We start from the raw sequence: 23,358 nt of genomic DNA on the forward strand, positions 1-23,358 counted from the left end.
GGGCAAAGGTGGTGCATCAGCCAGTCATCTCGGTCATCTCGGTCAGTCGACCAGTGGCACCTGCTGGGTCTGCCCCGTGACCTCCTGCCAGCGGGCGTTGGACACTTCACGTGGCCTCAAGGTGCACTTGGCCTGACACAAGCGTCGTGGTGACGTCACCGCCACTTAGTGGTTGTTGTTGTTGTGTGTGAGTGTGTGAGTGAGTGTGTGTGAGTGTGTGAGTGAGTGTGAGTGTGTGTGAGTGAGTATGAGTTTGAGTGAGTGTGAGTGAGTGAGTGTGTGAGTATGTGAGTGAGTGAGTGTGTGAGTGTGTGAGTGTGAGAGTGTGAGTGAGTGTGTGTGAGTGTGTGTGAGTGAGTGAGTGTGAGTGTGTGAGTGAGTGTGTGTGAGTTAGTGTGAGTGAGTGTGTGTGAGTGTGTGAGTGAGTGTGAATGAGTGAGTGAGTGTGTGTGAGTGAGTGTGTGTGAGTGAGTGTGTGTGAGTGAGTGTGAATGAGTGAGTGAGTGTGTTTGAGTGAGTGTGAGTGTGTGTGAGTGAGTGTGTAAGTGAGTGTGTGTGAGTATGTGAGTGCACTCATCACTACGACACGAGTGTGAGTGAGTGTGAGTGCGTGTGAATGTGAGTGCACGCATCACCACGACACGAGTGTGAGTGTGTGTGTGCACGCATCACCACGACACGAGATGAGTGTGGGTGTGTGAGTGAGTGAGAGTGTGAGTGTGTGAGTGTGTGTGAGTGTGTGAGTGTGTGTGTGAGTGTGTGAGTACACGCATCTACAGCGATGACCAAACCGAGCTCGTTCATTCAGACTTTCTCATCTGCGCCGCGGGACTGCATCGTTACCTGGTTTACAAGCTGGGGGGGGCGGTGGTGGCGGGGGGCTCATACGCCAACTCAGGAGAGGCGGTGTAGGGGTGGGGGCATGCTCCGCGTTAAACCAACTCCGAGCAAACGTGAAAGGCGACAGCGGGTCCCGCGATGCTGCCGTTCGTGTTAAACACCGCGCCAGCGGACGCGTGCATTTGACTCTGCGAATTTAGAACGTGGGGGGGGGGGGGGCTGAAGCTTCAGTAGGGGAGGGGGGGTCAGGGTTCAGCTCACTTCAGCCCCCCAGATGCTGCGGGGGTGATCTGCGCCAACCTCGTGTCCGCTGCCCGAAGTCGAACCGTGTCGCGTTGCCTCTCCGGCCAGACGCAGCTGCCCAGTCTCCGATCTCCCCCTCGGCTAACCCGGCTACCACGGGGGTCCCGGATGGATGTGCCCCCCCCCCTCTCCGCGCCCCCCCCTCCCCCAGGAGCCTTCCTCTTCCCCTACATGGTGATGGTTGTGTTTGGGGGGGTCCCTCTCTTCTACATGGAGCTGGCGCTGGGGCAGTTCCACAGAACGGGAGCCATCTCGCTGTGGAACAAGATCTGCCCCCTCTTCAAAGGTACGGGGACAGGGGCGGGGAGCGGGGTGTCAGGACATTCGGGCACACAGCGGCAGCGTAGTGCACAGGCGGTGGTCTATACAGGTACGTCCGTCATACAGGTGTGTCTGCAAACAGGTGTACAGGTGTAGATGTTTATAGCTGTACAAGTGTGTCTGTATACCAGTGCAGTGCAGGACTCAGGAGACGATAATTGTGGAGGCACCTTCTTTCATCAACACACACGATCTCGACTACACACACCCGTCACTCGCTAGCCTCAACACGACACTGGCCGTCGAGCAGCGCGACGTCGAGCGACTTCATCAGCGACGACGGCGACGAGACGATCCGATTGCCACGAACAGCCCCCGAGCTCCCGCTCTCGGCTACTTTTATTATCCACACAGCGCGGCCTCGCTCAGCCCTGGCCACCCCCCCCCCCTCCACCTTCTCGAACCTACCAGCAGGTTCCAGGGGCCTCCAGGTGGACCCCCTCCATGAGCCTGGCCCCCCAGTTCTTCCATTCTGCCGACACACACAGCCGCGTGTACTGTCGCTCACCGGCGGTGTGCTGTCTCTACACTGCAGTTGCCGCTGTTGGTCACCAGGCGGCGCTATTACACTACACGAGTATACAGGTGTGTCTGTATACAGGTGTACTGGCATACAGGTGTGTTTGTCAACAGGTGTGTCTCTATACCCATGTGCTCGTATCTCGAGGTGTCTGTGTGCTGTACCCCCCCCCCCGCCCCCCTAACACCCGGGATCCAACCCGCAACCCCCCGGCGCCAGGCGTGGGCTACGCGATCTGCGTGATGTCGCTGTACGTCGCCTTCTACTACAACACGGTGATCGCCTGGGCCCTGTTCTACCTCTACTCGAGCCTCACCACGGAGCTGCCCTGGGCGCACTGCGACAACGCCTGGAACACCCCCGACTGCTCCGACTACTTCCTGCGCAACAACTCCACGTGGGGGGCGCACTCGCGATCGCCCGCCGAGGAGTTCTACACGTGAGCTGCGTCGGTGGGGGTGTGTGGGGGGGGCGGGGGGCGGGGGGTGTGGGGGGGGGGCGGGGGGGCAGACAGGGTGACACTGGAGTCACGTGTGGGACATGGGCGGGCGGGACGTGCAGGGGGCCACAGAACGCGTGGGACAAGGGGACGGGTCAGTTAATTTATTAGGTGTAGTAGCCTTGTGAGCCGTGCGGCTCTTGACTCGGGTGCAACCGCAACAAGCAAAAATATGAACAAGAAACATCTTAAAGTGACTACGTGCAACAGAAAAATCCAGGGAAAAACATCAAAGTCTTCCAGAAAAAAACACTGCGTTTCAACGCTGTGTACAAACATCCCAGTGGGATGCAAGTCAAACAATAACAAGCATAAGACAATTTTGATTAAAGTTAACAGTCTAACTCTGTACTACAACAAACAAATATGGGTAATTCTAGATTTGAAGCTTTCGTGACTGCAAGGAATCATCTTCTTAGGTTTTTTCGGTAAAGTCACGTAGAAAGTAAAATAAAATAAAAACAAAAATCACGACGTTTCGGAGGCAACACAAGTCTCCGTCATCAGGTGGGACCGTCACAGCCGAAAAAACCTAAGAAGAAAATATGGGTAAACCAAAACGTTTACGAAGTCACCAAAATAAAGCGATAAAAACAATGTAACAGTGATCATAGGAACTGTGATTCAAATGTAACAATAAACGATCTACACATAACATGTACGACCAAACGTTGCAGCCATAGCTGGCAGCATGAGTCCCTCCATAACAGCAGGAGTATCAGTTAGGAGTATCAACATTTTTCAATGCACAGCAGCGGACCATGCGTGGAACGCATCATCGCTACGACTACCATCACCAACATCATCACATCCCTTCCAAGACAACGATCCCCCGTGTAGCCCTATCAGACTGTTGAGCAGCACCTACGAAGGCCGGTGCCGCGCACGAGGGGTGGGTGACCAACACCACGCCTCCGATTAGCACGCTTGGCTACGTACGGTGCGAAGGAAGTTCATCATACATGCCGCACCTGACCGCCTGTGTCTCCCGACTGATAACACTGGTCAACAAAAAAAAAACGTTTTTTTCTGGCCTGGACTTTGCTGTTTTAGACTAATTTCAGCGTGCTGATTCCAAATCTGATTTGCTCTATCACATCTCATTTTTATGCTATCGGCATACCCCATTTTCATTGATTTTACCCGAAATTAACTCTGTCACTTATGATTGTAAGTTGTTGCGAGTCAGTGGCTGCTTTAGTGTTAAAATATGGTGCTGTTTTTTTAGGATAGTGTGTTTATAATATCATTTTATGTAGATATCCACATTTATTTAATATTTTTCTGCAGTTTTTATTGAAAATGCAATATTTGATATCTCAAAAACCTGATGTGATAGACAAAAACTGATGCAAGATTTGGAATCAGCACCCCAATATTACCGTTGGAATACCTTATGCCAGAAAAGTGTGTTGACCCGTGTAATATTTAAACACTGCACCAGCGACCTATTCGCATATTCACTGTCGCCGGTGTTGGCCGTGAGCGGGACTTGATCTCGGGTGACCGGGTTCGTAGCGGAGCGCGCTATTCACCGTGCCACCGCTCCCCCTTCCACGCGCCACACTCTACCACATTACCACGGCCACCACCACCACCACCACGGCCACCACCACCACCACGGCCACCACCACCACCACGGCCACCACCACCACCACGGCCACCACCACCACCCCCACCACGGCCACCACGGCCACCACCACCACCACCCCAACCACGGCCACCACGGCCACCACGGCCACCACGGCCACCACCACCACCACCCCAACCACGGCCACCACGGCCACCACGGCCACCACCACCACCCCCACCACCACCTTGCAGGCGGCACGTGCTGGGCCTGCACAACGCGTGGGGGCTGGAGGACGTGGGCTGGCTGCGTTGGCCGCTCGTGGCGTGCGTCGCGCTCGTCTTCCTCGCCGTCTACTTCTCCCTGTGGAGGGGGGTGCGCACCTCCGGCAAGGCGAGTCCCTGGGGGGGGGGGGGGCTACGGGGGCGCTTGGGGGGGGGTCTTGAGGCGTAAGGGGACCCCCCCCTCTCGCCCCAATCTCCATCTGTTGGTAAGTGGTGGAGATGGGGGTTGTTGTGCAGAGTAGACAGTGGGGACATTGCTGTTTGTCAATTCTGGGGGGAATGGAGTAGTGTAGCGCGGCGTGGTGGAGCGTGGCGTGGTGGAGCGTGGCGTGGTGGAGCGTGGCGTGGTGGAGCGTGGTGGAGCGTGGCGTGGTGGAGCGTGGCGTGGTGGAGCGCGGCGTGGTGGAGCGTGGCGTGGTGGAGCGTGGCGTGGTGGAGCGTGGCGTGTTGGAGCGCGGCGTGGTGGAGCGTGGTGTGGTGGAGCGTGGTGGAGCACGGCGTGGTGGAGCGTGGCGTGGTGGAGCGCTGCGTGGAGGAGCGTGGCGTGGTGGAGCGCTGCGTGGTGGAGCGCTGCGTGGTGGAGCGTGGCGTGGTGGAGCGTGGTGGAGCGTGGCTGAGCGTGTCGTGTGGGCTGCAGGTGGTGTGGTTCACCGCCACGTTCCCCTACGTGGTGCTGGCCGTGCTGCTGGTGCGCGGGGCCACCCTGCCCGGCGCGTGGCGCGGGGTGCGCTTCTACCTCACCCCCAACTGGGACCGCCTCCTCGACAGCGAGGTTCGTGGAGTGGGGGCCGCGAGGGGGCGGCTGACGGGGGTCCCCTGTCGGGGTCTAATGTTGGGACCCGGGTTGTGTAGATGATGGGTGGGTGATGATGAGTGGGTGATGATGGGTGGGTGATGATGAGTGAGTGATGATGAGTGGGTGACGATGGGTGAGTGATGATGAGTGGGTGATGATGGGTGGGTGACGATGGTTGGGTGATGATGGGTGGGTGATGATGGGTGGGTGATGATGGGTGGGTGAGGATGGGTGGGTGATGATGGGTGGGTGACGATGGGTGAGTGATGATGAGTGGGTGATGATGAGTGAGTGATGATGGGTGGGTGATGATGGGTGATGATGATGGGTGGGTGATGATGGGTGGGTTATGATGGGTGGGTGATGATGGGTGATGATGATGGGGTGGGTGAGGATGGGTGGGTGATGATGAGCTGGTGAGGCGATGGTGAGTGGGGGTGAGCTGGTGAGGTGATGGTGCGTGAGGGTGAGTTTGTGAGGTGATGGTGAGGTGATGGTGCGTGAGGGTGAGCTGGTGAGGTGGGGGTAAGTGAGGGTGAGCTGGTGAGGTGATGGTGAGTGGGGGTGAGCTGGTGAGGTGATGGTGAGGCGATGGTGCGTGAGGTGAGGGTGAGCTGGTGAGGTGAAGGTGAGCTGGTGAGGTGATGGTGCGTGGGGGTGAGCTGGTGAGGTGAGGGTGAGCTGGTGAGGTGAGGGTGAGCTGGTGAGGTGAGGGTGAGCTGGTGAGGTGAGGGTGAGCTGGTGAGGTGAGGGTGAGTGGGGGTGAGCTGGTGAGGTGATGGTGAGTGGGGGTGAGCTGGTGAGGTGAGGGTGAGCTGGTGAGGTGAGGGTGAGCTGGTGAGGTGAGGGTGAGCTGGTGAGGGTGAGCTGGTGAGGTGATGGTGCGTGGGGGTGAGTGACGACGGTGACTATGTAAGTCGTGGCTTTGTCACCGCACGTGTGAACTCGTGTGATTCCCATGATGCATCGCGGCGTGATGAGGCTCGCGCGCGCAGAGTTAATTGCCCCCCGCTAATTCATGCCCCAGAGGTGGGGGAGGGGGGAAGGGGGGATAGAGCCCCCCCCCCCCCCCTCCGTCACCTCCCACCAGAGGGAAGCGCCGGTCCCAACTTAATCTGAACACCTGTCTAGAAAATATAATCATACTCCGGTGATGGAGCGCTCAAACATCATCGCCGTCACCGCCACGACCATCACAAACAACCATCTCCGCTTTCAACCGGTGCCACTTGGGTGACCACCCCAGGGCGCTGTTGCCAACCGAGACTCGTGCCGGGGGTCTCTTTGAGTGTCTCTCTCCTGGCCGCGCACAATGAATGATGAGCTCGAGTCGTCGTCGTTGTCTCAGGTGTGGGTCGCAGCAGCGGCTCAGGTGTTCTTCTCGCTGGGCCCCGGCTTCGGGGTTTTGTTGGCGCTGGCGAGCTACAACCCCTACCACAACAACCTGTACAGGTGCGAGTCGCAACACACCTGCGCCGAACGCAGACACCAACCGCGACAACCACAATCGACGCGAATGACCCCCCCCCTGTGTCCCTGTGCTGCGTAGGGACGCGATTGTGACCAGCTCCATCAACTGCGCCACGAGTTTCATCTCGGGCTTCGTCATCTTCACTGTGCTGGGATACATGGCGGAGAGGCGCGGCGAGAAGGTCGAGGACGTGGCGAAGAACATTGGCGAGAGCTCCACCACCACTTACACCACCACCACCTCCACCACCATCACCTCCACCACCACTTCCACCACCTCCCCCACCATCACCTCCACCACCACCACCACCATCACCACCACCTCCACCACCATCACCACCACGACCACTTCCACCCCCTCCGCCACCATCACCTCCACCACCACCTCCACCACAATCACCACCACCTCCACCACCATCACCACCACCACCTCCACCATCACCTTCACCACCACCACCTCCACCACCTCCACCACCACCACCACTTCAACCACCACCTCCACCACCATCATCTCCACCACCACCACTTCCACCACCTCCACCACCATAACCTCCACCACCTCCACCACCACCACCACTATCACCTTCACCACCACCTCCACCACCATCACCACCATGACCACTTCCACCCCCTCCGCCACCATCACCTCCCCCACCACCTCCACCACAATCACCACCACCTCCACCACCATCACCACCACCACCTCCACCATCACCTCCACCACCACCTCCACCACCACCTCCACCACCACCACCACCACCATCACCTCCACCACCACCACCTCCTCCACTACCACCACCATCATCACCTCCACCACCACCACCTCCTCCACTACCACCTCCACCACCACCTCCACCACCATCACCTCCACCACCACCACCTCCTCCACTACCACCACCACCATCACCTCCACCACCACCACTTCCACCACCACTACATACCCTCCATCACACCTAACCTTCCACCACGATTCACCACTACCTCCACCACCGCCAGCTGAGGCGATGCGACAGGAGGAGGGATGAGAGGGGATGAGAGGGGATGAGAGGGGATGTGAGGGGATGTGAAGGGATGTGAGGGGAGGAGAGGGATGAGAGGAATGAGAGGGGATGAGAGGGGATGGTTTGCGGGGGTTTCATTCTCGGCGCTTCCCCCTTTCCTGGTGGGGGCACAGTGAGGGGGGGGGGCTCACCCCCCCCCCCCAGTCGAGTAATGGACGTCCCACTCCCTCCCCCGCAGGCCCGAGCCTTCTCTTCATCACCTACCCCGAGGCGATCGCCACCATGCCCGGCGCGCCATTCTTCGCTGTCATCTTCTTCATCATGATGGTCACCCTGGGGCTGGACAGCACGGTGCGACGCGGGTTCCCCTCCATCGCCTCACGTCACTCACCTCAGCTCACCTCAAACACCTCAACTAACCTCACCTCACCTGACCTCCGTCTGAACTCACCTCGCTTCAGCTGACTCCCCTCAAACACCTTACCCGACTCACCTCCACCTTGCCGCACTTCAACGCAACTCATCTGACTCACCTCAACTCAACTAACCTCACCTCATCATGGGACCTCCTTTGTCAGTACCAAAATATGATCACAGGTTTTCCCCCATTTTTTCTGGCAACAAAACAGTTGTGTTAGGATGTTTTAAACACCAAAGTGAAACCTTTTTACAAGGAATAATGGTCTGCATTAACCACAATGCTTGTGGTCAGAATGCAAACAAAAAACGCACTCTGATAATATATGCATTGTCCTTGAAACTTATTGGTCCACACCAGAGACAGCTTTCTTTTGAGCCTAGTCTCAAACGGTGTTAGACCCGAGGACGCCTTTTGGCCTTTTGGCGTCCTCTGGTCTATGATCACAGTGTGTTTTTGTTTGCATTCTGACCACAAGCATTGTGGTTTAATGCAGACCATGATTCCTCGTAAAAGGTTTCAGTTTGGTGTTTTAACCTCACCTCACCTGACCTCCAACTCAACTCAGGTCACCTCACCTGACTTCACCCGACCCTGGTCAGACACCATATGCACATCACCTGCTATGGCGCGCACACACACACGCAGACACAGGTCCACCGTGTAGCCTACGGACTGTGAAGCAACGCGGTGCCCGCGAGTAGCGCCCACCTGCGGAGGCCGGCGCGTCGCACGAGCGAGCGGGTAGAGCGACGCGACCGTCGGCGCCATCGCGCTCGCTGCTCGGAAGGGCACCACACAGGCGCACAAGTAGCTACACATGTTGTAGTAGTAACTACACATGTAGTAGTAGTAACTACACATGTTGTAGTAGCTACACATGTAGTAGTAGTAGTAACACATGTTGTAGTAGTAACTACACATGTAGTAGCTGTAGTAGCTACACATGTAGTAGTAGTAGTAGCTACACATGTAGTAGTAGTAGTAACTACACATGTAGTAGTAGTAGTAGCTACACATGTTGTAGTAGCTACACATGTAGTAGTAGTAGTAGCTACACATGTAGTAGCTGTAGTAGCTACACATGTAGTAGTAGTAGTAGCTACACATGTAGTAGTAGTAGTAACTACACATGTAGTAGTAGTAGTAGCTACACATGTTGTAGTAGCTACACATGTAGTAGTAGTAGTAGCTACACATGTAGTAGTAGTAGTAGCTACGGGCCCCGTACTTTCAAGGGCCCCGCGCTAAATGCTTTCAAGCTATAAATTCCGGTTCAGTGATTCTGCACTTGCTCTATTACTATAGTACTATACCGCCTTCGACTTTTACGAACGACAGGGTGTTTAAGGTTAGCGATTTGTCGAATTATCTGGCTGTATAGCAAAGGAAAAAACACAATTACTTTACTATGCAAGTGAATCATTTATTTGTTTGAATATTTACGTGTCATATTTTTTTTTATTTAGGGCCCCTTTATAACATGTGCTCCAGGCCCCGCGCACTAGCTTCTTAGTCCGGCACTGCTCACGAGGGGTAGCCAGAGGAGGGAGCGCGCTCCAGAGGAGGCCGCCCGTCTCGGATGTGGAACGACGACGACGACGATGCGATCGGCTCGCGTGCAACGGTGTCGCGCGGACCGGTTGCGTTGCGTGGCCGTGAGAGGCGGCGGCGGCTTGTGGAGGCCTTCATCCAGCAGTGGATAGATGACGGCTGATGGCGGTGACGTTGGCGACGACGTGTGTAGTTCGGAGGGCTGGAGGCGATCGTCACGGCGGTGACCGATGAGTTCCCCCGCGTGTTCTCGCGGCGCCGCGGACTCCTCCTGCTCCTCGTGGTGTTCACCTGCTTCCTGGGCTCGCTGAGCACGCTCACGCAGGTGAGTGTCTCACTCACGCAGGTGAGAGTCTCACTCGCTCAGGTGAGTCTCACGCTCAGGTGAGTGTCTCACTCGCTCAGGTGAGTGTCTCACTCGCTCAGGTGAGTGTCTCACTCGCTCAGGTGAGTGTCTCACGCAGGTGAGTGTCTCACGCTCACGCAGGTGAGAGTCTCACTCGTTCAGGTGAGTCTCACGCTCAGGTGAGTGTCTCACTCGCTCAGGTGAGTGTCTCACGCAGGTGAGTGTCTCACTTACGTAGGTGAAAGTCTCGCTCGCTCAGGTGAGTCTCACGCTCAGATGAGTGTCTCACTCGCTCAGGTGAGTGTCTCACGCAGGTGAGTGTTTCACTCACGCAGGTGAGAGTCTCGCTCGCTCAGGTGAGTCTCACGCTCAGGTGAGTGTCTCACTCGCTCAGGTGAGAGTCTCACGCTCACGCAGGTGAGTGTCTCACGCTCACGCAGGTAAGTGTCTCGCTCGCTCAGGTGAGTCTCACGCTCAGGTGAGTGTCTCACTCGCTCAGGTGAGTCTCATGCTCACGCAGGTGAGAGTCTCACTCGTTCAGGTGAGTCTCACGCTCAGGTGAGTGTCTCACTCGCTCAGGTGAGTGTCTCACGCAGGTGAGTGTCTCACGTACGTAGGTGAAAGTCTCGCTCGCTCAGGTGAGTCTCACGCTCAGATGAGTGTCTAACTCGCTCAGGTGAGTGTCTCACGCAGGTGAGTGTCTCACTCACGCAGGTGAGAGTCTCGCTCGCTCAGGTGAGTCTCACGCTCAGGTGAGTGTCTCACTCGCTCAGGTGAGTCTCATGCTCACGCAGGTGAGAGTCTCACTCGTTCAGGTGAGTCTCACGCTCAGGTGAGTGTGTCACGCTCACGCAGGTGAGTGTCTCACGCTCAGGTGAGTGTGTCACGCTCACGCAGGTGAGAGTCTCAATTCCACAGGTCGGTCATGAACTCACGCAGATGACATCGAGTCACCCTCGCGCAGGTGAACCTCGCTGAGTAACCGCGCATGAATAAAGGTGGCCTATGCACTGGCAGTGGTGGTGCTGCCCGCGTCGCGTGGTGTACTATGCGTGGCGCTGTGCATGGGGACGTGATGGTCTATGCGTGGTGCTGTGCATGGGGACGTGATGGTCTATGCGTGGTGCTGTGCATGGGGACGTGATGGTCTATGCGTGGTTGTTGTGTGCTGTGCGCGTCACGTGGTGTACTATGCGTGGCGCTGTGCATGGGGACGTGATGGTCTATGCGTGGTGCTGTGCATGGGGACGTGATGGTCTATGCGTGGTTGTTGTGTGCTGTGCGCGTCACGTGGTGTACTATGCGTGGCGCTGTGCATGGGGACGTGATGGTCTATGCGTGGTTGTTGTGTGCTGTGCGCGTCACGTGGTGTACTATGCGTGGCGCTGTGCATGGGGACGTGATGGTCTATGCGTGGTTGTTGTGTGCTGCGTGCGGTACGTGATGTACTATGCGCGTTGACGCGGGGCGAGAGGTGGCATGCTCCGCGTGATGCACGTGCTGTGTGTAGAGTGGCCTGTCTTGAGGCTTGAGGTGGAGTAAGCGTTCAGATGGAGACCTCGGTCACCAAAAAGAGTGAAGTCAATAGAAATAGCGACAACAAAAAAACAACCGCATCGCGTGGTACATTGAAAGCATTGCGCAGACACAAATGGATGTGAGACGCGAGTTGACGATTGCACTCCCTGCAGCGCAAATCGACTCGGCAAGATTATTTTTAGACTGATCATGGTACAACTACCAGAAGGAATTATGTAAACATTAAAGCAGGTGCAGGGTGACTGTCGTACTGAGATTTTATCGGAGGAGCGTATCATCTTGATGTCAAACGAAGTCATCGTAAATAATCGACAGTTTAAAATCAAACTGTGACCGAGGTGGAAGAGTTCGATACGGGGCGTTGGGGGGTGCTGTGCTCAGCGTACTCTGCGTGCTGTGCGTGGGGGCGCTATGCGTAGTGCGCCGTGCTACGCTATGCTTCGCGTGCTGTGCGTGATTCGCTTTGCGCGGTGTGCTGTATGGGCCATGCTACGCGTGCTATGTCACACGCGGCATGCTATGCGCGCTGTGCTGTGTGGCCAGGGAGGCGCCTACGTGGTGAAACTGCTGGAGGAGTTTGGCACCGGAGTGGCCATCATCGCTGTGGTTTTGTTCGAGTCCATCGCCGTCTCCTGGTTCTACGGCACGGACCCCCCCACACCCCCCCCCCCCTCCTGATCCCCCTTTCTTCCATCCTCACTCCCCCCCCCCCCTTTCTTCTCCCTGGCCCCTGTGCCTACCCGATATCCCTCCCTTTTCATCCGGACCCCGACGGCGTGACCCCTGATATCCGCACTCAGTCAACCTGCCGCGTCACCCACCAGCTGGACTATCCAGAGTGGCGTCTTAGATGATGGGCCTCCTGTGTGCGTCTGTGTGTGTCTGTGTCTGTGTGTGTCTGTGTGTGGCTGTGTGTGTGTCTGTGTGTGTCTGTGGAGAGGGTGTGTGTCTGTGTGTGGCTGTGTGTGTGTCTGTGTGTGTGCGTGGAGAGCGTGTGTGTCTGTGTGTGGCTGTGTGTGTGTGGAGAGGGTGTGTGTCTGTTAGTCTCTGTGTGTGTCTGTGTGTGGCTGTGTGTGTGTGTCTGTGTGTGGCTGTGTGTGTGTGTGTCTGTGTGTGTCTGTGTGTGTGTGTCTGTGTGTGGCTGTGTGTGTGTCTGTGGAGAGGGTGTGTGTCTGTGTGTGTGTGTGGAGAGCGTGTGTGTCTGTGTGTGGCTGTGTGTGTGTGGAGAGGGTGTGTGTCTGTGTGTCTCTGTGTGTGTCTGTGTGTGGCTGTGTGTGTGTGTCTGTGTGTGGCTGTGTGTGTGTGTGTCTGTGTGTGTCTGTGTGTGTGTGTCTGTGTGTGGCTGTGTGTGTGTGTGGAGAGGGTGTGTATCTGTGTGTGTCTGTGTGTGTGTGTGGAGAGGGTGTGTGTCTGTGTGTGTCTGTGTGTGTGTGGAGAGGGTGTGTGTCTGTGTGTGGCTGTGTGTGTGTTAAGAGCGTGTGTGTCTGTGTGTCTGTGTATGTGTGGAGAGGGTGTGTCTGTGTGTGTGTCTGTCTGTGTGTGGAGAGGGTGTGTGTCTGTGTGTGTGTGTGGAGCGTGTGTGTCTGTGTGTGTCTGTGTGTGTGTCTGTGTGTGTCTGTGTGTGTGTCTGTATGTGTGTGGAGAGGGTGTGTGTCTGTGTGTGTCTGTGTGTATGTGTGGAGCGTGTGTGTCTGTGTGTGTCTGTGTGTGTTTATGTGGAGAGGGTGTGTGTCTGTGTGTGTCTGTGTGTGTGAAGAGCGTGTGTGTCTGTGTGTGTCTCTGTGTGTGTCTGTGTGTGTGTCTGTGTGTGTCTGTGTGTGTCTGTGTGTGTGTGGAGAGCGTGTGTGTCTGTGTGTGTCTGTGTGTGTCTCTGTGTGTGTCTGTGTGTGTGTGGGGAGCGGCTGTCTAGCGGTTAGCGCGCTATGCTGCGAACCCGGCGAGTTCGATTCCCGCTCAAAGCAAACACAAGTGACGATTATCTGAACCGGTCATGGGCCTCCCCTAGGTCGACTCAGCCGTAACTGTGTAACTGGTGTGGTGTGTAAACATCGCCACTGGGGAAACAAAAGCGGCTGGGAGTGGTGTTGGCCACCCACCCCCTCGTGTGCCGTACCGGCTATCATAGCTGTGCTCGCTAACAGCACTTGCCCCAACAGTCTGTACAGGCTATACGGGAGATCTTTGCCTTGTGTGTGTAAGGCGGCCGAGCGCGGTGTGCCGATCACACCACCCCCTCGTGCGCCGTGCAGGACCTACATAGGTGCTCGGCAACAGCACTTGCCCCAACAGTGCGTGAAGGCTACGCGGGGAATGTTTGTCTTCGTATTGACCGGAGTGTGTATACAGCCCCGCGCCTGACCCACCTGTCCGCTCCGCAGGTGTCAGGCGGTTCTCGTCCGACATTAAGGACATGCTGGGCTTCACGCCCGGCTTGTTCTGGCAGGTGTGCTGGGCGGCGTTCTCCCCCATCTTCCTCTCCGTGAGTTCCACACATCAGGTGCACTCACCTGGTACATGTTTCCTCTACGACACGCGCTTATGAAAATATCCTAGTCCGGTCTTATGCACTCATTTTCAGAGTGGGGGGGGGGGACAGCACATTCACCGGTGAGACACCATCAGTGTGAGGGCCGCCACACGTTTGAAACCATTGGAGGTTGCAAGTGGCCCGCGGGTCTTGCAATGAAGAACACCGCCCTGTTCACTCGGAGAATATTTCCACACGCTTTGTGGTAGAATTCAATATTTTTATGAAGAGTATTATCAACACACCTGGGAGAGGTTCTCAAACCACCCCATGTCATGTTTTAACTCACCTGCTACAGATTCCCAAATACGCCTGGAGCCGAGATATCCTTCTTGAAGACTGCTGGGTCTTGGTTTTGAGTGTTATTTTATATTTAACGAGGTTTATCATTGTTTGTCGTTGATTCTGAGATCACTTTGTTTTTTAAAATCAGTAACCAATTCTAAACGTCGACGTGTGGTGCGAGAAGGCAAAACAGTTATAGATTCTGAGATATGAGAATGATGATCAGCCATAGACCTCGTCCGTGCAAATTTCCCTCTGCGAGGATGCAAGATCTTCCTCGTGAGCTCTCCCCTCTCTGCCCTTCCGTATCTCTCCCTTCTCTTTTTTTACGATCAGTGGAAACAATAAGATGCTCGGTGTATTCGGCACTTTGCTTCGTTCATCATTTCGATTTTTTTTTATTAACATTTTTAAACTCTGCTTCTCGCCCCCTTTCCCCCGACTCTTCCCCGCTCGCTACCCTCTCTCCATCGCTCTCTCCGCAGTTAATCTGCTTGAGCTTCCTGCTGACGACTCCGCAGCTGCGGCTCTTTGACTACACGTTCCCCCCGTGGAGCATCTCCGTGGGCTACGTGGTGTCGGCCTCCTCCTTCGTGTGCGTGCCGCTCTACATGATCTACGCGCTGGTCCGCGCGCCCGGCACACTGCGGCAGGTGAGGGGGCGGGGTCGGCTGAGGGGTGAGGTTCAGCTGAGCAGTCGAGGTCAGATTCTTGTAAGAGGTTGTGGTTGGGATTGGGGGTCTGTGTTGCCATCAGGGGCAGAGTCGGGGTCATGGTTAAGAGTGAAGGTCAGGGTTGACCGGGACCTCGTTATTTGTTGAGTGTGGTAGTCCAGCAGCCTAGGGGACCCACGTGGAGTAGCCAGGGTTGGTGGATCACGCAGAGATCGCCAATCTGGGTGAGACCTCAATAACACACTGGATGTCTATGCGGCCAAATAGAAGGCAGCACAGCAAGTCGGTTCATGTTTCCACAATCTGTGGGTGCAACGGTGAATGTTATTCGCAGATCGGAATTCGTTTTTTTTTCATGAGCAGCGTGCCACGGTTTCCTGCCACACGCAAAGCACTCAATAACGAGGTGACCAAGCACTCCGATGCCGTGACCTTCCTGAAGACAAAAGAACGAGGTTCCCGTCGAGGCTGTCCAGGGTAAATAGACGACCACAATATTATTATTAAAACGAGTGGAGCCGCCCTGCCCGGGTCACCACAACTTCCCCCATTTGACAGAGCCGCCGCTTATCGCGACCCATTCCCCGCTCTTATCGCCCCCTTGGGCGCAACGCACGAACGCGCTCATGAAGACACGCGCAGCACTGGGCGATTCCGTGGCCGTGGTGGTGGTCAGTGCGGCCCACACGAATTGGCAGCGGTGTCACAAGCGTACCCCACCAACTCACGCTTTGGGGCTTTTAAGTTGAAGTAAAAAAAAAGGCCACCATCGATACCTCCACCGCCATGGCTTCCACCTCCCAGATTCCACAGCAGTCGGCCACTCGTGACTGACTTGCACGGTCTGATCTTAGTCTCAGAGCCGTTCGTGGAGTCGTACACTGCGGCTGTGGATATCAATGCCCCCTCCCCGCCCCCCCATATCAGGGTCTCCAGTCTAATGGACCTTAGAGTCACCACCGTTTCAGATTTACTTTCTCAAACAAGCGGCATTTTATCGTATTAGGAAAAAAAACCCGGTTAGAATGATTAGGACAAATAAATAAGAAATCACTTCCCTGGAAAAAAAATTATCGCGCTCAAGACTCGGACAAATATTTACCCACGCCTGTACTACTTTGAGAACAAGCACACTTAACAGGCGATGCGATTTGAGGAATAACATAATGATTGTGTTCATTGGAACGAGTTGAGTAATTCCTTCCACTTACAAACACGGAAACGCAGCAAAGGACTGGAACCAGGCCACAATGAACACGCGGGACATGGGCCTCGAGATTACAGCTTTGCCCCTCAGTCTCCAGCCTTGCGGCTAGGACCACAACCTTAAATTTCGATTTAAAGCTTTCGTGACTGCAGGGATTCATCTTCTTGGTTCTTTCGGTAAAGTCACGTAGAAGGGAAGTAATAAAATAATACAAATAAAACATAATAAAATAATTTTCACGACAGTTTAACACGTAGGCTTTCGCGACCACTATTATTCATAATCAACGTTTTTGGGTTTAGATCGCGTTATTTATAAATGTGTCGTAACCCTCCACCACCCGACACGGCCAATCAGTAAAAAAGTGTCACGTTGACAAAAGACAAATAGTTCACTGCTTTAGCCCACCGGTGTGTTGAAGCGTGGAACCACAACATTTACAATTTGAGTACGACGTTTCGCTGGTAATTGCATCCAGCATCATCGGGCAATTCGCCCGATGATGCTAAAGCAGTGAACTATTTGTCTTTTGTCAACGTGACACTTTTTTACTGATTGGCCGTGTCGGGTGGTGGAGGGTTACGACACATTTATAAATAACGCGATCTAAACCCAAAAACGTTGATTATGAATTCTCACGACGTTTCGGCCACAACGCAAGCAGCCATCCTCAGGTGAAGACCAGGTTTGTCGGGGAGACAGCGTTCAGACACTGGTCTTCACCTGAGGACGGCTGCTTGCGTTGTGGCCGAAACGTCGTGAGAATTATTTTATTATGTTTTATTTGTATTATTTCATTACTTCCCTTCTACGTGACTTTACCGAAAGAACCAAGAAGATGACCACAACCTTGTCCGTTGCCTTGGCCCTGACACCTCTTAGCCTTACCCTTGAAAGAACCCCACCTTGCCCCCTCGTAGACCCCGACTCTGCTGGTTGTGAAATGCTGTCCTTGCCCCTGGGAGACTCCAGCCATGACCCTGAGTGTCCGTGTCCCCACAGAGGCTGCGCGCGGTGGTGACGCCAGAGGCGAAAGGGAGGTCTCAACCTGGCCTCGCGTCTCCCCTCGTAGTCACGTCCCACGCCTGAGCGAGGCAGCAGGGGGCCTCTGGGCTTGCCCTGAGAGGGAGAGAGAGAGAGAGGGGGAGAGTTCTCGGCCTTGCCCCCTGAGATGCTCCTGCGTGGTCCAGTGGGAGACTGCGGCTTCAGCAAAGAAGAGTTGAGAGTGGTTGGGCACTGCCAACTTCTGGATCACCCCCACCATGAAATTGCAATCCGGCGACGAGGAACTTAATTAACAAAACGATAGCATCACACATCACAACAACAATGACACACGTCGATTATGGACCGATGTATACAATCAGGGAACAACTAATGCGTGGTAATTGTTCCCACAATTTATTTAGGGAGCTGAGTGGTTATGAGGTGCAGGATGATGAAGGGGTTGAGAATGAGACGTGTGAGTGGGTTGTGGAAGAGATGCAAAGAGAACATGGGATTGGAGATTTTGAGTGGCACAATGAGGAGATTCATTATGAGTGGGCTTGGAAAATGTTGAGGAGGTTCGGGAATCTGGGGAGCATGGGGAGGGTGGAGAATTGGGCCCAGGAATGCAATCGTTACGTGGATTATGCATTCACCTCAGAAACAATTCTACCAATGATGCAACGTGCCAGCGTCACCTTATACGTTTAATTCAAATGTGTTATTTGGTAACACTTTCTGACTATGGAAGGGATTGTCTTTTACTCAACAGCTCGTAATGGTTAACTATGCACATGCAAAGCTATACGTCAGGACACATACACAAAAAAGTTGGCATTCTTTTCAGACCCCGTGCCGTGACGTGCGGTCTCCAACTCACGTGGTGTAAATCTTGACTCGCTTGTGTTGTCATCGAAACGTCCGAGATTTTGTTTATTTTATTTTTAATTAATTTGAACCTATTTACGTGACTTTACCGAAAGACCCAAAGAATAATCACGTGGTGTACTCCGACTCTCCGGCCTCTCTCCTCGTGTGCGACGAAAGAAGGGCCATCGCCCCAAATGTCGCCTAGTGTATACAGCAGAGGTGGGACAAAGTCATTGTTATGCAAGTCCAAGTCGAGTCGCAAGTCATCAAATTCATGACTCGAGTCTGACTCGAGTCCAAGTCACATGACTCGAGTCCACATCTCATAGGTGGGACAAAGTCATTGTTATGCAAGTCCAAGTCGAGTCGCAAGTCATCAAATTCATGACTCGAGTCTGACTCGAGTCGAAGTCACATGACTCGAGTCCACACCTCTGGTATACAGTACTCGTCATTGTAGAGCTATCGTGTTGTTGAGGAGTGTTGTTGAGTTGTTGAGTTGTCATTTGTGCTTGTGCGCCACTGCCAAACGCAGCAGCAGCAGTAACACTAAACAATGCTTCATAGGGAGGTTTGCCGGTGAAGAGGTTGAGGAGGTTACGGTGCACGTGATGCAGGAGGAAGAGAATAATGAGATAAGGCCCGGGCAGCCTTGTTTAGAGATGGGAAACATCGTGGAGGTTTTGGTAGCTGCAGAGCTTGAAGAGGAGGATGGTGTTGAGGATGAGGTTGGTGTTGAGGATGAGGATGGTGTTGAGGATGAGGTTGAGGATGAGGATGGTGTTGAGGATGAGGATGGTGTTGAGGATGATGTTGAGGATGAGGATGGTGTTGAGGATGAGGATGATGTTGAGGATGAGGATGGTGTTGAGAGTGAGGATGGTGTTGAGAATGAGGATGGTGTTGAGGATGAGGATGGTGTTGAGGATGAGGATGATGTTGAGGATGAGGATGGTGTTGAGGATGAGGATGGTGTTGAGGATGAGGATGGTGTTGAGGATGAGGATGGTGTTGAGGATGAGGATGGTGTTGAGGATGAGGATGGTGTTGAGGATGAGGATGGTGTTGAGGATGAGGATGGTGTTGAGGATGAGGATGATCTTCTTGGTTCTTTCGGTAAAGTCACGTAGAAGGGAAGTAATAAAATAATAAAAATAAAACATAATAAAATAAAATAATTCTCACGACGTTTCGGCTACAACGCAAGCAGCCGTCTTCAGGTGAAGAATGAGACACTACCAAGCTAGGAGCTTATATATAAGCTGGGTTGGAGGTGGAAGAGCGCCTTAACAAAAAGAATGTGCATATGAAGAGGAATTTAGCATATTCATGGTAAATGCGTAGGAGGTGGGTGGGGGGGTTTCATAGTCATATTATGCCCATGCATTATGCAGGATCAACAGCACCAAGGGGGGGGGGGTGCAGGGAGTAGCATTAACAAAGGAAAGGAATGTTAATAGTATGTAGCTGCAGTTTCTAAACAACCACGTAGAAAACTAAAGTATAAACTACATAAAAAAATAAAGTATAAACTGCATAGCACCATCAGTATACTTACTATACTCTACAATAAGCTGAGTTACTAACAGCAAGTAATACATTACAATTCTACGTCGTAAAAATGATATAATATGCTTCCATCTAAACTGTATTCTCTTACATCACACGAGCATACACCGTACTATATACTGCCATAGATAAACCCAACATTAAATTATATACTGTATTGCTATAAACCACCTTATACATTTTAATATAACACTATGTATTATTCTACTCACCCTAATGTGTATCACACTGCTATATGTTTACTATACAATTACGATACTATATATTACTTTGTACATTGTATTAAGCATATAAATGTTATACTATTTGTTATTATACACTGTACCATTGACCGTCGTGTCAATGGGTGAGTCGTGGGGGGAAAACTTGCAGCGGAGCGAAGAATCCATTCCCTGCGGAGAATACAATGCCAGTGAGTGGAACGCGGTCTGAAAGTCACCGTAAACGTGAACACAATCAGTTAAGATCCGAAGTGGTTTATTACGTCCTTCCAATGATTGCTGAGCCAGAATCCATCTTCTCGGTTAAAATTGTCTCTGTGTTTGTATATGTGGATCGCCTCATGAACGAATCTCTCATGGTAGCCAGATGGCTTGCAGAGAACCTCTGTCTTGGAGAAGTCAATGTCATGTGAGCCCACTGAGTTGTAACAGTGATCTGCCACGGCTGAGGTGTTTGTCCTACCGTGTTTCAGGTCAGCTTTATGTTCACGGATGCGGTCCGAGACATGTCGTGAAGATGGATTCTGGCTTAGCAATCATTGGAAGGACGTAATAAACCATTTCGGATCTTAACTGATTGTGTTCACGTTTACGGTGACTTTCAGACCGCGTTCCACTCACTGGCATTGTATTCTCCGCAGGGAATGGATTCTTTGCTCCGCTGCAAGTTTTCCCCCCACGACTCACCCATTGACACGACGGTCAATGGTACAGTGTATAATAACAAATAGTATAACATTTATATGCTTAATACAATGTACAAAGTAATATATAGTATCGTAATTGTATAGTAAACATATAGCAGTGTGATACACATTAGGGTGAGTAGAATAATACATAGTGTTATATTAAAATGTATAAGGTGGTTTATAGCAATACAGTATATAATTTAATGTTGGGTTTATCTATGGCAGTATATAGTACGGTGTATGCTCGTGTGATGTAAGAGAATAAAGTTTAGATGGAAGCATATTATATAATTTTTACGACGTAGAATTGTAATGTATTACTTGCTGTTAGTAACTCAGCTTAATGTAGAGTATAGTAAGTATACTGATGGTGCTATGCAGTTTATACTTTAGTTTTTTATGTAGTTTATACTTTAGTTTTCTACGTGGTTGTTTAGTAACTGCAGCTACATACTATTAACATTCCTTTCCTTTGTTAATGCTACTCCCTGCACCCCCTGCACCCCCCCTTGGTGCTGTTGATGGTGTTGAGGATGAGGATGATGTTGAGGATGAGGATGGTGTTGAGGATGAGGATGGTGTTGAGGATGAGGATGGTGTTGAGGATGAGGATGATGTTGAAGATGAGGATGATGTTGAGGATGAGGATGATGTTGAGGATGAGGATGGTGTTGAGGATGAGGATGGTGTTGAAGATGAGGATGGTGTTGAGGATGATGTTGAGGATGAGGATGATGTTGAGGATGATGATGATGTTGAGGATGAGGATGGTGTTGAGGATGAGGATGGTGTTGAGGATGATCTTGAGGATGAGGATGGTGTTGAGGATGAGGATGATGTTGAGGATGAGGATGGTGTTGAAGATGAGGATGGTGTTGAGGATGAGGATGGTGTTGAGGATGAGGATGGTGTTGATGATGATGTTGAAGATGAGGATGATGTTGAGGATGAGGATGGTGTTGAGGATGAGGATGGTGTTGAAGATGAGGATGGTGTTGAGGATGATGTTGAGGATGAGGATGGTGTTGAGGATGGTGTTGAGGGTGATGTTGAGGATGAGGATGGTGTTGAGGATGATGTTGAGGATGAGGATGGTGTTGAGGATGAGGATGATGTTGAGGATGAGATGGTGTTGAGGATGGAGTTGAGGAGGGGATTGATGAGGCTGCCTGGACGCTGCCACACGCAGGCCAGTGCCTTAGCCCACAGTTCGGCAAGTGCCCTCAGCTGGTGCCTCGGGGATCACGTGGGAACCGCGCCCGTTCCCCAGCTCTTCGCAGCCACTAACTCATCTCTAGAAGCTCGCTTCACACATTTACGCTCCATCATGTATCGCAATATATATTATTGTATCTAGCGCGCTTCGATTGGGTGTACTTCATGAGCTAGCGAGTGACCAGATGGCGGCATGGTGAAGACCGAAGGCCGTGCTAAATCACCGTGGGCGTCCAGGTGCAGTGGTTTTTTTACATTTATCGACAAAAAACGAGGGCACTTTTAAGGCAACCCGTCACCGGCAACCACGTCGGCTTGTCACGAGAAATTGCCGCGCGGCGGTGGCCGTGCACGCCCCTAATCCAGAGCAGCGGGGGGAGGCGAGGGTTGGTGGATCACGCGAACGTTCCCCGGCTCGCCGGCAGAAGGCGACAGAGCGGAATGCGGACAAGCGCCAATCCGGTCCATCTGTGCAGGATCGAGTGTTGCCCCCTCGCACGAGTCGGTTTCTCAGGCTACTCCGGTTCCCCTCCCACGTGCACGAATACGCGTCGATTAGCTGAACACATCTTAATACATCGTGGGCCCCAGAGCTCAGGCAATTGTTCGGAGCGCCGGGCTCGTCGCCGCCGTCTGTCCGCCGCTGCTGCCTTCCCGCTCGTCTGCGGCTCCTCTGCGCGTTACAAATTTGTAAAACAAAAAAGCGTTGCGAGATGCAAAGTGCGTGACGCTCTGTGAAACTAACGCGTTGTGGTCATGGATGTCATCGGAGAGCCACTTGGTTTCATCTAGCCACGAGCTAAGGGGCCGTTCATAAATGACGTCACGCACCTAGGGGGGAGTCAGACATTTGTGACGATGTGTGACGAGGGGGGGGGGGGTTTGAGAAATGTGACGTCACATCAAAATGCGCAACTTTAAATAAATATAGACAACACGTTCTACTTAATTAAATATACTTTTTAATAAATGTTTTCTCCTACAACATCAGAGTGCAGCGCCACATTAAATACGCACTACAATGACAATAGTTTAAAGCGATTTTAAGCATGTTTTATTTGGGGGGGGGGGGCAGAGCATATTTGAGGGGGGAGGTCTGACTTTTTGTGACGCCGTGTGACTAGGGGGGGGTCAAAAATCGTCAAAAATCGCGTGACGTCATTTATGGACGGCCCCTAAGCTGGTTTACGAATCGTATATTGGTCAAAAATCGTCAAAAATCGCGTGACGTCCTTTATGGACGGCCCCTAAGCTGATTTACGAATCATATCTTGGTCTGCGGGGCACGCAAACTCGGTGTAGCCGTGCCAACTCTTTGCTGACCGAGAGTCGCCACGGCAGTTCTCCACCGGGGGAGGGCAGCGATCAGACTTGCTGACGTCCGAGCCACTCTACAATCGACAACAGAAAACGGTTTGCGGCGACCGGTTTCCGCGTGACGATCGACGGCGACGATTGCCCTAGAATCGCCCGGATGCGTCGCGGTGTTCGCGTGGCGTGCCGGTCACTCGCACAACGCCGTCGCTCTAGAGAATTACAGCCCGGACGAAGAAGACGATGATGGTCAAAGCTTGTTTATGATTATATCTTGCCGCGTGTTATACATACACACACACACGTTCTGTAACCACGTGTCAGACTTGTTAATGATGT

The 23,358-nt window shown here is 52.9% G+C and overlaps 1 protein-coding gene across 2 annotated transcripts in view; it reads left to right on the top strand.

The window, feature by feature from the left end:
- Positions 1–22,753, top strand: part of LOC144945241 (sodium-dependent serotonin transporter-like) — a 26,654-nt gene extending 3,901 nt beyond the window's left edge. Inside the window, exons 2-14 of one of the 2 annotated variants that reach the window (XR_013639642.1) lie at positions 1,295–1,429; positions 2,204–2,423; positions 4,308–4,446; positions 4,975–5,109; positions 6,482–6,585; positions 6,683–6,810; positions 7,843–7,955; positions 9,770–9,901; positions 12,005–12,104; positions 13,840–13,940; positions 14,759–14,926; positions 17,157–18,739; positions 21,395–22,753. Coding sequence is in view for 1 of the 2 variants with exons in the window: in XM_078873602.1 (XP_078729728.1) it covers positions 1,295–1,429; positions 2,204–2,423; positions 4,308–4,446; positions 4,975–5,109; positions 6,482–6,585; positions 6,683–6,810; positions 7,843–7,955; positions 9,770–9,901; positions 12,005–12,104; positions 13,840–13,940; positions 14,759–14,926; positions 17,157–17,243 (1,562 nt within the window). In the remaining variant the exon portion in view is untranslated. Of the gene's footprint in view, positions 1–1,294; positions 1,430–2,203; positions 2,424–4,307; positions 4,447–4,974; positions 5,110–6,481; positions 6,586–6,682; positions 6,811–7,842; positions 7,956–9,769; positions 9,902–12,004; positions 12,105–13,839; positions 13,941–14,758; positions 14,927–17,156; positions 19,338–21,394 lie in introns of those variants that run through there. The other variant, XM_078873602.1, reaches the window with a different exon arrangement.
- Positions 22,754–23,358: the final 605 nt, after the last annotated feature.

Source organism: Lampetra fluviatilis, chromosome 37 (assembly GCF_964198595.1).
Source record: "Lampetra fluviatilis chromosome 37, kcLamFluv1.1, whole genome shotgun sequence".
NCBI classification, from domain to species: domain Eukaryota; kingdom Metazoa; phylum Chordata; class Hyperoartia; order Petromyzontiformes; family Petromyzontidae; genus Lampetra; species Lampetra fluviatilis.